At 42.2% G+C, this 17,906-nt stretch overlaps 2 protein-coding genes across 2 annotated transcripts; one reads left to right on the top strand and one right to left on the bottom strand.

The window, feature by feature from the left end:
• The first annotated feature begins 1,090 nt into the window (after positions 1–1,090).
• On the top strand, positions 1,091–8,685 carry LOC147164121 (non-selective voltage-gated ion channel VDAC2). The gene is made up of 9 exons (XM_086092798.1): positions 1,091–1,237; positions 3,137–3,208; positions 3,294–3,343; positions 5,038–5,190; positions 5,284–5,336; positions 6,228–6,455; positions 6,704–6,854; positions 6,955–7,012; positions 7,945–8,685. Exons 2-9 carry the CDS (start codon positions 3,142–3,144, stop codon positions 8,034–8,036), a joined length of 852 nt encoding a protein of 283 aa, XP_085948924.1. The 5' UTR covers positions 1,091–1,237; positions 3,137–3,141; the 3' UTR covers positions 8,037–8,685.
• A 581-nt stretch (positions 8,686–9,266) lies between these two features.
• On the bottom strand, positions 9,267–10,994 carry LOC147164122 (catechol O-methyltransferase domain-containing protein 1-like). Its single transcript, XM_086092799.1, has 7 exons — positions 10,842–10,994; positions 10,664–10,782; positions 10,060–10,165; positions 9,862–9,980; positions 9,747–9,801; positions 9,547–9,680; positions 9,267–9,467 (listed from the first exon to the last, which is right to left on the bottom strand). The coding sequence occupies exons 1-7, from the start codon at positions 10,894–10,896 to the stop codon at positions 9,315–9,317; spliced, it is 741 nt and encodes a 246-aa protein (XP_085948925.1). The 5' UTR covers positions 10,897–10,994; the 3' UTR covers positions 9,267–9,314.
• Positions 10,995–17,906: the final 6,912 nt, after the last annotated feature.

A 17,906-nucleotide genomic window follows, 5' to 3' on the forward strand; every position in this document is an offset into this window, starting at 1 on the left:
AAAGTGGACAGACAACTGTTTGTGTCTTTGAATGACGCACGATTGTATCGACCAATCAGCGCGAAGTATATGCCCAACACTGTACAAGGGGGGAAAATAAAATACAAAATATATATAAACAATACATAATAATAATCAACGAGGAACATTATCTTTTAAACCGGTTCACATTTTTTTCACAGTTCATATTTTCGTGGGGAGTTTTCTTTCTTTCTTTCTTTCTTTCTTTCTTTCTTTCTTTCTTTCCTTCCTTTTTTTAATGTATTTTTCTTTTCTTTTTTTTAACAGAACTCTGCTTTTCAACATACCTGTACTGGCTGTCTTTTAGTAACGTAATCCATGGGCTTCAATGTCAGGTACAGTATTGTGCAGTACCTCTAGTGCCAACCGGTACATCAACAGAGATAATTAAATGTACTGTATTAATTTGAATGAAGATTTCTGGAGGGGTACCGTGCTGGACACGGACACACATAAATGCTATGTGCCAAATGTTTTTGTTGATGTTTGTTTGTTTGTTTTACGACATGTAAATCTTGGCGTTTGTTTTCGGTATGTTTGGTGCGTGTGTGTGTGGGGGGGGGGGGGGGGTCACGGACTTGGGGGTCATTCTTAGTGAATGATGGGAAATGTGTTTTTAATTATTCACATGGAGAGGAAAAAGTAAAAAAAAACATTAGGTGCAAAATTTCGCAAGAAACGGAAAGAACAAGAAGATAAATGAACAAAGGATGCAGAGGATGCTGGATGCTGCTGTATCAGAATGAAGGAGCTGGGATATGCTATGCACACCTGGGAGCCAAGTGACCAGACCCCCCCCCCCCCCCCCAATTTTTTTTTTACATAAAAAATAAAAATAACTAAACAAAAAAAACATGCTATGCCATGCTCTCTCTCTCTCTCTCTCTCTCTCTATCTCTCTATCTCTCTATCTATCTATCTATATCTATATCTATATATATATATATATAGCGTTAAAATGGAAAAACAACTACATAGTTCACCTAAACCTCGCTCTGTATCAGTATTGGTTATGTTTTGGGGTTTTGGTTTGTTTTTTACTCAGGCAATTGGTAGCCAGCCCGGGTCCTAAGGCAGGATGTGATAGGTCAGGTTTCAACTGAGCGCAGTCTCCTTCAGCTCGTCCTCCAACCGGTCAAGTCTGCCTCGCCCGTGCGGTTCGAGGAACATCTGTCCTAAAGTCTCTTTAACTTGCCTCTAGACATCCCTCCGACCGGTAAGATACGTGTTTAATGAGGTAGCTCGAAACGTGCCTTTCGGTTTTTTTTTTTTAACGCGCTGAAAGGAGCGGTCTAACTTGCTTGTGGTACTCGCCGGCAACTCTGTTAGCTTTAGCAGCGTCAGCTACGCTAGCTTGGACATGTCGTGTCTGACTCATGCAAGATTAAACCCATCTAAATTCTTTCGGGAAATCTATTTTTTAGTGTTTATTACGGTGTTGCAATTGCAACTCTGGTGTTTTGCACTTGACTAATATCTTTGGGTTAGTTTAATGACACATGAACTGTACATCGGCCTTAGCGGAGTGACAGCCCTCGACACCGCACATCACTTTGACGTGCTGCTAATTAGCGCCAACATGTGCTCTTAACCCCGCCTAACTTTTAAACCAACTCACGATAAGCAGGGAGCCAAAATGGCAATCTGTCCCACGTTAACCTTGCTCACGGGCTGTCAGGCCACTTGGAGTGGTTTATACGTCATAGTTACGTGCTAAATAGCCACGATGAATCCAATCTGAAAGCGTGCTGAGGGAATATTTGCAAGATTTTAGCTAATGCGCATTCAGTCGGCGAACATTTACTTAGTGTTACATTTGAGGATGACATCTGTTTTGGAAATTGATTAATTGCAGGTTGGTATTACGAGTCTGAAGGTCAGCAATGAGACTAGCAAGCTTTCAATGTATAGCATGTTCTTATTACATAACGGTCCATTGCATTTACTATCCATCTATTTTCTACAACACTTATTCTCATTAAAGTCACGGCTGAGCTGGAACATATCTCTGCTGACTTTGTGGGCGAGAGATGGCGTACACTGTTGGACTGGTCGCCAGTCAACTGCAGGGCACAAATAAAATAACCATTCACACGTATGGACTAGGGTTGCACGATAATGGAAAAATATGCGTTATGTGATATAGTTGTTGAATATTGCGATATCGATATTATTGCGATATTTAACATGTACCTAATGAAATCATATTTTTATTATCAAATGGAAGAGTAACTCATTGTAATTAATTGTAGTTAGCCTAGATAATGTTCAACTATTGGAAAGTGATGCACATTAAAGTTTGCGTCTGACTGGTCAAATTCAGATAAAAGTAAACAATTCCATATAAAACTTACTAATGCATATCGCAATAATGCTATTTTTTTTCAACATGTTGCCCAGCCCTTCTATGGACAATTTAAAGTCTATAATTGATCTAACATGATGAAATTGCAATAATATTAATGGCTTTTTCTCTTTATCTCAAAATAAAAGGTATATTGCCTGTCTATATGTGTTGCTGCACAATTTGTGTTCCAATATCCCCCCCCCCCCCCCCCATGGGTTATATTACCACAACATCAAAAGTTTAATTAGCTCGTTTATGGCATTTTGCATGTGTTTTAGTGTTAAGCCCGTGGCCTTTTTCGTAAGTTATATGTTTCAGTTCAACACAATGTGTAATTCTTTGTTTTAAATTTAGTTTTACATTAAGCCTCAACTGGGAATGGCATTAAACAGCTTCAAGCTAGCTAGCACTTGGCCTCGAGAATTAGTGGAGCCTCACTGAAAAGACAAAAATCCTACATTATGAAATGTTAACTCAAGTTGGAATGCACTGCCACGTTAGCGAAGGTCAGTGCTGGGCTACAGTGAAGTCATAAATACAATAAATATTTGTAGCTGTGCATACCTTGTTAAAAAAAAAACTGAATTGAACTGTATAGTCACTAAATGTTTTTGTGTGTGTGTGTAAAAAAAATAACTACTACATTTATTTATTTATTTTTTAGTTATAAAAAGCGCACAAAGACTTATTCATACTCTTGAATGTTTTGCACACTGGCAATAACATTTTTCTTAATAGAAAATATATTTATTTTCTCATCGTCTGTAGAAACAATGGCCGTGCCTCCTTCATATGTTGATCTGGGCAAGTCTGCCAAGGACATCTTCAACAAGGGCTACGGTAGGAATTCATGTGTGACCCTTGAAACATTACAATTATTTTAGTGTGCTCTAACAGGATTTGATCAAAACAACTTTTTGTTCAGGATTCGGCCTGGTGAAGCTTGACGTCAAGACCAAGTCAGCCAGTGGAGTGGTAATTACAATATTTATGTACGCTTGGACCGGACACGCGCTGTAGAAACTTCTTGGAGTCAAATAGTAGAATCTGTGAAAAATGCATTTTAAATCTGTTTGGCATTACTCTCATTTTATTAATGTCCTATTCATGCAGCAAGATGGTGGCCACTGTAAATGTAAATGTACACTAGTTAAAATGAAAAAAAACAACAACCTCTTTTTACTTAGAAGCTCTTTAAGTAATGAGTATTAAACAAAGTATGGCATGTGCACCAGGCCCTAGTGCTGGGCGATATGACAATATTTATTGTGAAGACGATTGAAAAAAAATTATCGTGTTATTTTGTTCTTATCGTGTTTATCGTCATTTATCAACAACAACAAAAAGAAGTGACAGAATGCTTGTTTGACAGGAAAGCATTCATTCTGCATGTTTGTTTCACACAGCTGTCACCAGGTGGCAGCCTGTACAAGTGGACATGGCAGTGAATGATACATAGTCATCATACATTACAAGCTTACAGTGCCAAAGTAAACCTAACATCCATCCATTATCTGAACCGCTTGTAATCAATGAAAATTAATAGAATACGAGGTGGGTAAATGCAAATAACGAATACTACTACTTCGAAAAACTTAACTAAAATAACAAACCCGTAATTACTAATTAACTTTTTTATTAATTTTTTAAAGCCCACCTCAAAGCATGCCGGGTGCTCCTTTCGGCTCATTGAAATAGTGACAGCTGTGTGAAGCAGTTTGCGGGTCTAAATGTGCAGTTTTAGCATCATTAAAACACGGATTTTTAAGTTTTTCTGAAAATTGAACGGCGGAGAAAGCCCCCAAAAGCTTCGCTGGGATGCTTACGGTACCTTCAAGCGTGCGTACTAAGTCGAGGCGAGATCGGTTCTACCACTTACGTCACAGCATAGCAACGACTCAACGAGCTTCGGCTGGCTAATACTGCACATAAACACGTTGCGCTTTTTCTCCTAAATTAGTAACTAAAGCCTTTGTGGAGGCGTATAAGAAGCACTTCTTCAGTTACAAGTATCGAAGTTCTCAGATTACGAGGTGTGATTAACTAGGACAAGATGTAGAAGCCTTGCTATGCTAACCGCTTTGCTAACCAGCTAACGTTATCGTGAAACTGACATTAATTTAAGTGCGTGGGTGATGATTACACTTTTTACAAAGTTCTTGCTGGTACCGCGTTAAAGCAGAGTGTGTCAAACTTTTAAAAGAAAAATCTGGCCTTTTAATGAGTCTCTGGGGAGAAAAAGTAAGAAATGGGTCTAGCTGCAGATCATGGATGAGTGGAGCTCTACCGGAAACACGTGATCTCCAATTCCGTCTTACTTTTTTTACTAAACCTAAACATAACAATAACACTAAACATAACCATAATCTTAACTCAAACTAACGTGAAGTAGTATTATTTGTATTTTTGAGTATACTTTGCTGTTTTATCTAAGACAACTGTTGGCGCTTTCATCACCACCGGAAACACGTGACCCGCATTTGAACACATGTTTTAATGTGTCTTATAAAACCTCTGGCCTCTGGCTTATGATGGTACTTTGAGAGACAAGCATTTTTTGAGGTGGTACTTTGTGGAAAAGGTTTTAAGAAACAAATGCACTATGTAGAAGAAAGTGTGTGATAGTGCCAAGATGCTCTTTCCTAATAGCTTTATGTTGTTGTTTTAAGGAATTCAAAACATCTGGATCCTCCAACACAGACACCAGCAAAGTGGTCGGCAGCCTTGAAACCAAATACAAGAGGGCAGAGTATGGCTTGACCTTTACTGAGAAGTGGAACACCGACAACACCCTGGGAACAGAAATCACCATTGAAGATCAGGTAATGGCAACTAATAATGTTCAATATAAACACGCTTTATAATGACTGCAATGAAGATACAATGCCCATTTATCCATTTAAATATTTTCTCAGATCGCCAAGGGACTGAAGTTGACTTTTGACACCACCTTCTCGCCAAACACTGGGTATGATCATTACTGATCATTATGATCATCAGTACTTCAAGATATAATGTTAGCAAACAAAACGTGATCATTCTACACAATGCCTCCGTCACGACTTGTTGCCAACTATCTGCTGCCCTCTAGTGCAAATGTGGAGTTTGTCTGTCACTGATACCAAACACATTTGCAACTTTCAAAGACGTTCACGTGCTGCCTTAAAATTTAGCTTGCTCAAGTTCTACTTCAGAGGTGTTTTGCTTTCTGTTAGGTGTTTATAGGGGCCTCTCCATTCAGTGTCAAGGATAAAGTCACGTACAAGGGTTATGGTGTGTCATGCTAAGAATGGCAAATTAACACCAGCATGGGATTGGATGGGCTGTTTTGACATAACTTATGAGACAGCGATCGCACTTCCTTTTTTTTGTTGTTTTTTTTGTGTGTTTTTTTTCACACAATTTGAAACACTTCAAAGGTATTTTGTTTTTAGGGGCTGATCCTGTCTTGTGCCGGTGTGCCAGCCTTCATCCATCATCCATTCATCCACATACTGCTGGGCTAATGGCAAAGCTACCTCTTGCCGTCCCCGTGTTCTTGACCAAAACATCGCCCTTTACAAACATCCACGTAGCCTTACATTACAATGAGCACTGTATGCAAGTTAAGGTTAGCCAAGGCTGCTAAGTTAGTAGCATAACTAAGTTACTCATGTTGGAAAGTTGCCAAGCATGTTACTAGTTTGATGTTGGATTCTTCTTCTTCTTTTTTTCGTACAATAAATTAAAACAGAGTTGAGATCAACTTACAGTACCTGATGACTTTGGCGGTTTTCCAAGTTCAGAGATGTAGCTGTCCACATAGTAAATCACTGATACATATATTTACGCTTTATGTCTTGTGTGTGTGCCTCAACAGCAAGAAGAGCGGTAAGGTCAAGACCGCCTACAAGCGCGAATACGTGAACTTGGGCTGCGACGTGGACTTTGACTTCGCCGGCCCCACCATCCATGGAGCGGCGGTTGTCGGCTACGAGGGCTGGCTTGCCGGCTACCAGATGACCTTCGACACCGCCAAGTCCAAGATGACCCAGAACAACTTTGCCATCGGCTACAAGACGGGAGACTTCCAGCTGCACACAAATGTGTAAGTAACACAAGCCGTTGGATTAAATGTTATTTCTATAGCTTCAAGGTATTTCTATGGTGCAGGCTCAGAACGATAGTAGCTACCCTCAAGTAGGACCTCCGCTCGTCCCCGTAAGATTCTGTAAATGTGGCCTGGTTGGGAAGGCTCCTGCAGTGGAGACGCGCACATATGGGGCTGGCCCCGTATATTTACCCCGAAGTTCCTGCGGTGGAAATGCGGCTACTGATTCTCATGCTCTTTTAAAGCAACGATGGGGCAGAGTTTGGAGGCTCCATCTACCAGAAGGTGAGCGACAAGCTTGAGACTGCCGTCAACCTGGCGTGGACCGCAGGCAGCAATAGCACACGCTTTGGCATCGCCGCCAAATACCAGTTGGACAAGGATGCCTCCGTCAGCGTAAGTAAAGCGGCGATAAGATGGTGAAACAAAAGCAAAGTACTTATAAATGCTTCTTTTCTTCTTCTTTTTTTTTTCTTCTTTTTTTTTTCTTCTGCAGGCTAAAGTGAACAACAACAGCCTTGTTGGTGTTGGCTACACCCAGACCCTTAGACCAGGTGAGCTGAACAGACATTTTGTAAATGTGGAAGTCCAACCTGTTTTACAGCACTTGTACACTCAGCAGACATTCCATCATGTAAGACTCATAAATTGTTGCACATGTTATAAAATGAAGGATGGTGAGGAAGTGTGTACACTGGTGGTGACAAGGCTGAGTAGTTGATCAACTGACATGTTGATCTCCTTATACAAATTCTGGGTTCTGTGTACAAGACAAATGGATAAATCCTGCAGTGTCTTTTACAGCTGTGATGCTGGCATTTTGTTCATACTTTCTATCTACTTGTATACTTGTGTCCTCTGTTTCCAGCATTAGTGGCGTGTGTTGTCTCCAGGTTACTAACTGAAAGCAATGAGCTAGTTTTCTAGGCCCACTCAGTGCAGTTATAGTTTCTCATTTGTTTTGTACAGTAGTTGAGAGCTGGGAGTGTTTTTAATGCAAATACAAGGAAGGTGACACACACACACACACAAAAAAACGGGAACTTTTTAACAATCCAATAAAACCAAGAGTGATGGAAGAAAAATATATTATTCATAGTAATTGAAACCTTAAAACATGCCATTTACAATCAAACAATGATGGAATCCCAGCTGAGATGTTGCAGCGGTCAAAGAGGAATCTCAACAGCAGATTTCAATGGATTTGTACAAAAGGATGTTATCAACAGGATGTAATAAAAACATTTTTTAAAGAGAAAGGAAATTTCAACATTGTTTCTTAAAAGGCATGTTTTAAGGTTTCAATTACTATGAATAAAATATTTTTCTTCCATCACTCTTGGTTTTATTGGATTGTTAAATAGTTCCCTTTTATTTTTTGGTCGCCCTGTATATCTAGTGTATGTAACATATAAGTTTTATTCTATTTGGTAATGTGACCAACATGTAACCAGGACCACTAATGTTGTCTCCCATTCCTGCCCAGGCGTGAAGCTCACCCTGGCCGGCCTGGTCGACGGCAAGAACATCAACGCCGGAGGCCACAAGCTGGGTCTGGGCTTGGAACTGGAGGCCTAAGCTTCTCCTCCCACACCCAGGAACTCCGGAATATCAGAAGAAATTTGGCCTTACGTATTTCCCAACCAGCAAAAGTGGGGACATCTTGGAAGAGATCGGGTTCACAAAGGCTACAAGAACAAACTCTTAACTTGAGTGAGCACCACCGTCATGCTGGTGCTTTTTTGTTGCTTTCTAGTTGCGAGAGTCAGGTGGCATATTATTTATATAACCGTAACGTCATGATTCCTGTCCAGCGCTGCCATAAATACAATACAGTCCCAGTTGTGCATCACTGTGCCTGTGTGGGTTATTTGTCATCTTACCAGACACTCCGTATTTGTGTGGTGAGTGCTGTCATTTCCCGCTTGTGATTTCTTCTTAAAACACCGTCTGATATTCCTCAGTTTTTAAAGTACACTAGGCTTTCTTCTGTTGCTATTTACAGCTGCAAGCCTTCTTCACGCGCACACAATGGTGTCCCGTCGGACATTAGAAACGGTCCACTCGGCCGACCACACAAACAAAAACACTGGGAGGCTCATAGTGCTCGAAAGCAATGCCAAACTTATGAAATGTTAACGAGGAGTTAACTGTAAGTCTCCTCTCACTACAAGGACATGGAGGTCCTTTTGTCTGTTACCTTTTCAATAAAGTCTCCAACCTTCAACTGGCTCATGGAGTGTTGCTGCAAAGTGAGGATAATTTTGCTGTTCTTTATTTTATTACATTATCTATTCTTAGTTGTACAATTTCATGATGGTCAGGAATGCTTGTTCAACATTCCCTCCCTATTTCATAATGGTATTGGTTACTGGAAGAAAAAAAATTAACTAGACCACTGATTACCAACCAGGGTGCTGTGGTAAATCTTTCATTTAATCTATTGGAAAATTGTTATTACAGAATTATCATCTTGCATTATGCTTAAAAATAAACTGATTATACAAAATACATTTTTTTTTGTTTTGTTTTAGGGTAACCCAAGGGCGTGTTTAAAAGCACATGCCACGATAATTCTGTAACAACCCAGGCAAACCTTGGCTTCTCCCTGACATGTCCAGAGAAAAGCAAACAAACCTACTGTACTTCTCCCAGCTTCATTTTCCCTTTTCAACAAGGCCATCTTGAGGTGAAAGCACAAAAAATGAAAACGGTAGCTGAGTTTTTCAGCAAATAATAGGTTTAAGTTCCTCTAAAAATGTGAATAGAGAGGTGCAAAGCAATTACATACTGCAATCACTCAAAATATACCATAAAACATGCCTTTAATCTCGATATAATGATCCTGAATGCTGTTTAGTGTTTAATAGCGATGGTCAGCCCGTCCCCCACTGTGAGCATGCTCAGATCGATCCGCTGGTCTTTGTGGAGCTTCTTGTTGAGCGCATCCAGAGTCCTGGAGATGACGTCATCGGGTGCAGGATCCACAACCTTTCCACTCCACAGCACCTTCACACACCAGCACACACACAGTCAACATCTGCCATACGGCCAGTACATTGTGTAGGCCTACAAGTTGTGGACCTACATTGTCGATGGCAATGACGCCACCTTTCCGAATAAGCTCTAGAGACTTTTCAAAGTATCCGTCATAGTTGGATTTGTCTGCGTCGATGAACACAAAGTCAAAGGTTCCTGTTTCACCAGCTGCTATCAGTTCATCTACAGGAAATAGGAATGAATGTCAGTGATTCAAGTGAAAGTCAACTTTCATTACAAATCTCTTACCAAGTGTTGCCATTGCCATCTGTAGTCGTATGTTGATCTTATTCTCCACTCCGGCCTGTTGGGAGAATAAGGTTTGGTGACATCTGCTCTAAATAAATTGGCTAGGTGATGTTACCTCTTTAAAAAAGGGCTTGGCGATGTCTACATAGATGTCGTTTATTTCACATGCTACCACATGTCCGTTATCTGGCATGGCCAAAGCCATACTGAGTGCATTGTACCCCGTGTACATCCCTGTAAGATACAAAAAAAAGTCAGATGCATTGCATTTGTTAAAATATATTTTGTGTTGCTGGGTTGGATGTAATCTCACCAATTTCAATAGCCTTGGTTGCGTTGATCAGTTTCATGAGATTGGCCATCAATTGGGCTTGTTCGACGGAAACCATCATGTTGCTCCATTGGTCATCGAGAGTGCTCTGAAATTAAAATGCAAATCACAGGCCTCAAAGGTTAAAGAACATTTTGAAGTTTGAACCATAATTATCATTGGTGATGTTGATAAACATTGCTTCTGTTTGGAAGTCTTATGCCTACTAATGTGCAAACGAGGGATGGACATTAAAAAAAAAGTCAGCATGGAAAATTAACACCTCATCAGTCACACCTGCTGTCTCTGATTGGTTGTTTTTCTTCGAGCACGGGGTTGGGGGGAAAAATCATATTCGAGATGCAAGATAGGGCCATCTTTTTTTCACAGATCAATTTACTAATGTATTACTTTCAGGTCATACTGACGGCCTTTAATATGACAATAATATATTGACTTCTTGGGGTGGTAATTACAAACTCCTTCTTTAAGAATGTATTTAAAATAAATAAATAAATAAACACGCTTGTTGCACATTCCCACGAGTGGCCAATAGGTTAACTGCTTAAAACCAGTAACAGGATATTAAAATATCCTCTTTACTTACCAGTTTGAGTTTAGTGAGGACTGGATGCTCCCTCAGCGAGTTGTTGACAACATACTGCAACACCGGATCGTCCTTTCCTTGGCTGTGACTCTTTCCAACAAACATTGACCTCCCCAAGCCTTCAAAACATCACAATCACTTTGAGCTACCATCCAATTAATACTAAAAAAGCACTTACCTGTGAGTAACACAGAGACTCCGAGGCAGAATAGAAACTGGATGCCTGCAGCCATGTTCTAAGTTGAAATTGATCCGTTGTTTTTGTTTGACTCCAATGTTCGCTGTTAGACATGTGTTTGTTTGACCTTGGACAGTGACATTCGGTGTGTTGGTTTTTCAGTCCTCTTGTATTCATGTTAATATTTCAATATTCAAGACGGTGATTCTACATTATATTCAATTATTTACAGTGCAATTAACTAGTGACAAACTTGTACTGAGACTTCACCTACCTCACTATGAGTTTGTGGATTGGCGAGTAATATTCTCTGTATTTTTAGTTGAGATAATAAAAAGAAAACCCCTGTTAGAAATAGGAAATTTTCGTAAATGTATACCATTGATGAGTCCCCTCGTGAGGTGTGTGTTAAAATGACAAATCTAAAGTGTTTTAAATGGCTTTCTTTTTTTGATGACGTTTCGGCAAAATTGCCGTTTTTGTTAGTTTCCTGAAAAGTGATTCTTTTAGGAGACTAGATTTTGCCCAACACCTTAATAAAAATCACTAAACCAATACAATTATAAAAAATAATAATAACAAATAAAGGCATGCTTTATAAATATGACTTCAAAATTAAAATAGCTAAATAAGTTTGAGGAAATCACCGAATCAGGTCAATCAAATCAGACCGTCGTCTTTCTAACGCCACTTGTCTTGACAGATGTCGGTCACCGGGCCCCCACAAAAAAAATACGTCAACAAGAGGAAAGAAGGATTTCTCTTTCTAACTGTATCAAAAATACATAAGTCTTTTTGATACAGTTAGGAAGAGAAAGCAGCAGAAACTGAGCAGTTATCAGGTAGACAACGTTTTTTTCTGTCTTCTCAAAGTTTGACGTCGAAAATACTGTGCGCGGTGGCTTGCGGTGCTACATGCTCACTACGTCATCCACTTCCAGGATGTTCCGTTCCGTTCCGTCTTCAATTCCGCTTATCCGGGGTCGGGTCGCGGGGGCAGCAGCTTTAGCAGGGAAGCCCAGACTTCCCTCTCCCCAGCAACTTCAGCCAGCTCCTCCGACGGGATCTACCCTCACTCGTGAACAAGACCCCAAGATACTTGAACTCCTCCACTTGGGGCAGGATCTAATCCCCGAGCCGGAGAGGGCACTCCACCCTTTTCCGACTGAGGACCATGGTCTCGGATTTGGAGGTGCTGATCCTCATCCCAACCGCTTCACACTCGGCTGTGAACTGCTCCAGCGAGAGCTGGAGATCACGGCTTGAAGAAGCCAACAGCACCACATCATCTGCAAAAAGCAGAGATGCAATGTTGAGGCCACCAAACCGGACCCCCTCAACACTCCGGCTGCGCCTAGAAATTCTGTCCATAAAAGTTATGAACAGAATCGGTGACAAAGGGCAACCTTGGCGGAGTCCAACCCTCACAGGAAACAAATTCGACTTACTGCCGGCAATGCGGGCCAAACTCAGACATCGGTCTTACAGGGACCGAATAGCCCGTATCAGGGGGCCCGGTACCCCATACTCCCGAAGCACCCCCCACAGGACTCCCCAAGGGACACGGTCAAACGCCTTCTCCAAGTCCACAAAGCACATGTGGACTGGTTGGGCGAACTCCCACGCACCCCCAAGGATCCTGCTGAGGGTGTAGAGCTGGTCCACTGTTCCACGGCCGGGACGAAAACCACACTGCTCCTCCTGAATCCGAGATTCAACTTCCCGACGGACCCTCCTCTCCAGAGACGTGTCAACCACGACAGCCCCACTACATCCAGAGCCCTTAGGAACTCCGGGCGGATCTCATCCACCCCCGAGGCCCTGCCACCGAGAAGCTTTCCAACCACTTCAGTGACTTCGACCCCAGAGATAGGGGGGCCCACCTCAGAGTCCCCAGACCCTGCTTCCTCAAAGGAAGGCATGTCGGTGGAATTGAGGAGGTCTTCGAAGTATTCTCCCCACCGATTCACGACGTTCCGAGTCGAGGTCAACAGCACCCCATCTCCACTATACACAGTGTTAATGGCGCACTGCTTTCCTCTCCTGAGACGCCGGATGGTGGGCCAGAATTTCCTCGTAGCCGTTCGGAAGTCGTTCTCTTTTTTATTTATTTATTTTTTTTCCGTTCTCCATGGCCTCACCGAACTCCTCCCATGTCCGAGTTTTTGCCTCAGTAACCACCGAAGCCGCATTCCGCTTGGCCAGCCGGTACCTGTCAGCAGCCTCCGGAGTCCCACAGGCCAAAAAGGCCCAATAGGACTCCTTCTTCAGCTTGACGGCATCCCTTACCGCTGGTGTCCACCAGCGGGTTCGAGGATTGCCGCCACGACAGGCACCAACCACCTTACGGCCACAGCTCCGATCGTCCGCTTCAACAATGGAAGCGCGGAACATGGTCCACTCGGACTCAACGTCCCCCGCCTCCCCCGGGACAATGGAGAAGCTCTGCCGGAGGTGGGCGTTGAAACTCTTTCTGACAGGGGATTCTGCCAGACGTTCCCAGCAGACCCTCACAATACGTTTGGGCCTGCCTGGTCGGACCAGCATCTTACCCCGCCATCGGAGCCAACACACCACCAGGTGGTGATCAGTTGACAGCTCCGCCCCTCTCTTAACCCGAGTGTCCAACACATACGGCCGCAAATCCGATGACACGACTACAAAGTCGATCATCGAACTGCGGCCTAGGGTGTCCTGGTGCCAAGTGCACATATGGACACCCTTGTGCTTGAACATGGTGTTCGTTATGGTCAGTCCGTGACGAGCACAGAAGTCCAACAACAAACACCGCTCGGGTTTTAATCGGGGGGGGCCGTTCCTCCCAATCACGCCCCTCCAGGTCTCACTGTCATTACCCACGTGAGCGTTGAAGTCCCCCAGCAGAACGAGGGGGTCCCCAGGGGGAGCACTCTCCAGCACACCCTCCAAGGACTCCAGAAAGGGTGGGTACTCTGAGCTGCTGTTCGGTGCATAAGCACAAACAACAGTCAGGACCCGTCCCCCCACCCGTAGGCGGAGGGAGGCTACCCTCTCGTTCACCGGGGTAAACACCAACGCACAGGCGCCTAGCCGGGGGGCAATGAGTATGCCCACACCTGCTCTGCACCTCTCACCGTGGGCAACTCCAGAGTGGAAGAGGGTCCAGCCCCTCTCGAGAGGATTGGTACCAGAACTCAAGCCGTGTGTGGAGGTGAGTCCGACTATATCTAGTCGGAACTTCTCAGCCTCGCACATCAGCTCGGGCTCCTTCCCTGTCAGAGAGGTGACATTCCATGTCCCCAGAACTAGCTTCAGTAGCCGAGGGTCGGACCGCCAAGGCCCCTGCCTTTGGCTGCCACCCAACTCACTGCGCACCTGACCCCTTTGGCCCCTTCCACCGGTGGTGAGCCCATGGGAAGGGGGACCCACGTTGCCTTTTCGGGCTGTGCCCGGCCGGGCCCCATAGGTGTAGGCCCGGCCACCAGACGCTCGCCTTCGAGCCCCACCTTCCGGGATGTATCAATGTTTTTTGTTTTGTTTTTTAAATAGTAAGCAAACATAATAATAATAATAATAATAATAATAATAATAATAATAATAATAATAATAATAATAATAATAATAATAATAATAATAATAATAATAATAATAATACAGGGTGTGTTCAGCACATGTAATGTGATTTTACAATAATTCTTGTTGAAATGTACAGTATGTTGCCTTGTGATGATGCAAGATACTTGATATTTACCAAGTATCAAGCTTACATTCTTGTTTCTTTAAATGTTAGTTTGACCTTCCTGAGTAGTTGTCTTGCAGTACAAAATGATTCATTAGTACTCAATAGATCCTTTTCAACGTATCTTCAAAGCAGGGAAAATATAATGAGCAGTGTTTTGTATTGGAAGATTGTTTTGGATGAGGCGCATTTCCGCTGTGGCTTCAAACCAGCAGACAGGCTAAGGGGAAGCGCTGAATTCTGGGATGTGGGTGGGATGTGAGGTTTCTCCAAGGACACGATGCTTCCTCTATCTGCATTCTTATTAGAAATGCACAAACAAGAACACATCAGTGAAATGAGCCATGACGTGAATTGTATTGAGGGAAAAAACAAAAAAGTTTGTGCTCTGACAAGAAGGAAAAGAAGGGAATTTCTCACAGCTCTGCTAAAGATACTCTCAGTAAAAATGGGACGCCGTGTTTTGCCGCCATCTTTGTCTCTCCCCCTGCTGCTTCGGGCCTCTGCTTCCATGACGCTAATTGTTTCTGCTACTTGTGCCAAGTACCGACTCTTCCCCGGCACGTTCTTGCAGACAAGCCCCGGTCCCTCGGCTGCTTTTTGTGTCGGTTTAAGCCATGAAAAAGAGAACGAGTGCGCCGCCGCCATCTGCACGCCAGCGTTCCTCCTCGCGGCCGCGACTGTCAACAGTGCCACGGCGGCGCACATCCTCGCCCGCTCTCAGAGGTAGCAAAATCAACACATGAAAATAAAAGTGACAACTGCTGCTGCTAATATGAAACAAAATAATTCAAGAGCTCTCTGTTTTGACGAAGCGGAGTGGGAGCACACTTTTATATTTTAAAAAGCCGACCTAGCAAAGAAGAAAGTTGGTCTTTAATATATGATGGTTCCAAGCATTTTCCCATTCCCAATTACAGTGAGCAGATTTGCTCGTTGTCCAATCAGTCTCTCTCGTTTTTTGTGTTTTTTTTGTCGAGTATGAGTCTCCATAACATAGCAATGTGGCACGCTGACGGACTAGCGAGCTGATGGGTGTATTGGGTCATTTGGAAAGACGATAACGTTTCGGCAACACTTTATCATACTTTTTTGACACCAATCACTCTACTACTTTCCAGTTTAGATAGGGCTTTGGTGGAATTGTGTGGTATTGCAGGGTGTTTCAGAAAGAGCAAAATAATAATAATAATAATAATTGTTGACCTTTTCAGCCAATAGTTAGAAATGGGATACACAAACACAAATGCGAATAGGTAAATTCTTGAGTAGTGAACTGCCAGTATGTGGGGGATTACTCTAAAACATAGAGCTGGGTTTAAAAAAATCAAGTAATCGATATCAAATCGATTTTCCTTTTTGAGCGTGATAATGATTCATAAAACAATGAATCGATTATTTTAATATCTTTTTTTGCATAGATGAACAAGAAAATATAATTTTTAAGGCCAATTTTTTTTTGTATCTTACGGTTTTCTGGAAATTTACTGTTCACATGAATTTAAAAGTATTTTCTTACATTTATGAAAGACCTGACTTATTACAATTTATGACAATTCAGAATCTTTTGAATTTTTTTGTACAATTATTGAATTATAATTAAGCAAACATTTTCATCTCATCCATGCTGATGTCAATGTTTGTGTAACACTTTATGATTTGATTATAACATGTTATTTTCATTAATAAATAAATAATTTAACCAGTTACTGCTTCTGCAAAATTTAATTTTGAATTTAATGTTTCTGTAGTTTTTTTTTTTTTTAAAAATCATGTCCTTGATATATAAGAAGACTTGATGTTCTATAATTAATCAATATCGAATTGAACTGAAGTGAGTCGAATCGAATAAAATAAATAAATAATTTCATTTTGGTCACAATTGCATATGACATCACAATCACAATATTTAGGGGGGAAAAAGATCTTTCAAAATCTAACTAACTTTCAAGTTTACCGTACTGGGGTAGAATTCCGTGTACACATGTAAAGGCGCCTATGCCAGAGTACTCCTTATGTTTTTGTAGCATCTTCCTTTTACCAGCAAGTGGCACTGTTGTTTAGCTAATCCCCACATTTCAAACCAGGCTGGAACCTCCCTCTGTGGGAGGTAATATCACTTTCCTCTTGTTGAATTGACCTGTGACACCATCACAGAGCACAAAGCGAGGCCTGTATTGACATGCTGGTAACACCAAGCTGCTGCTGCATCATCAGCGTGTTTGGCAAAAAAGAAAAAAGAAGAAAAAAAAAAAAGGTGGGTGTCTTATGACGCTTCCTAATAACACTCGTCACTTTGGCTGTGAGCAGACAGATAAGCAGGCATGAATATTTAGTGACGGCGCTAAGCACAACGGAGAGACTGACAGACGTCTGACGGCGTTCAATTGACACGTTGGGCATGTGCGTCTTCTGTTTTGACAGCGTGACGCTCCCGGAAGTGGCTCGCACGCGCGATAACGATTGTATTGACACCGCTTTCACTCAAAGTGGGCCGTGGTGCTGCTGGCCTGTAGCTTTCCTCAGCACATGTGTGTACACAAAGAGCGTCGGTCTATGTAGGAGACCTGCATCACAATGAGCTTGTAAGGAAATACTCCCAACACCTGCTGCTTTTCACTCATGCAAATCTAGCTTGATTGAAGCTGTATTCGATATGAATGTTGAGGATAAGCCATTCAACCCCTGACGAGCCTCTCTTTTGTGCGTTCGGGCCCTGCAGAACAAAACAGGAGATCTTTCCCCGGCATAAAAAAAAGAGCTAACAAACAAACAGAAATGAATGGCAGGTGTGGTTGTTTGACTTACAAATCACACAGAGCATCTATTCTATTAACCGAGAGTGTAAATAAATGCAGAATTGAATTTCCATAGACACGCACGGTAAGTTGACAGTCCTCAAGAGAGATCAAATAGGCCGTGTGAAGCTCAGAGAAAACGCTTGCGTGTGTGAAAGGTGTTGACACTTTGAGCAAGCCAAGAAAAAAAAGAAAAAGAAAACGTCACATCCGTGGAGACAATTACCGCGAGAACTTGTGCTCTTTATTTTGTGTCATATCGTTAATATATAATATTTTTTCCAATCACAGTAGCTAGGTTCAAGATTCACTGAAAAACAATTATTGGCAGACAGACATCAAATACAAAAACATTATGATGTATTCCTCCACCTCTACGCAAAGTATTTAATTGCACGGCGTTCAACAAGGTATGTTGGGATTGTCTAACGTTACTGGCCTGCTATAAAAACCTACATTGTTTACAAATACAAACTCGAGGTGCAACGTACTACTACTACTACCTTAGTCAGGACAAAAACATTGAGACGGGAAAGACGTTATACGGTA

The sequence above is a fragment of the Leptonotus elevatus genome, chromosome 13 (assembly GCF_054856555.1).
Source record: "Leptonotus elevatus isolate MCC_2025b chromosome 13, RoL_Lele_1.0, whole genome shotgun sequence".
NCBI lineage: Eukaryota > Metazoa > Chordata > Actinopteri > Syngnathiformes > Syngnathidae > Leptonotus > Leptonotus elevatus.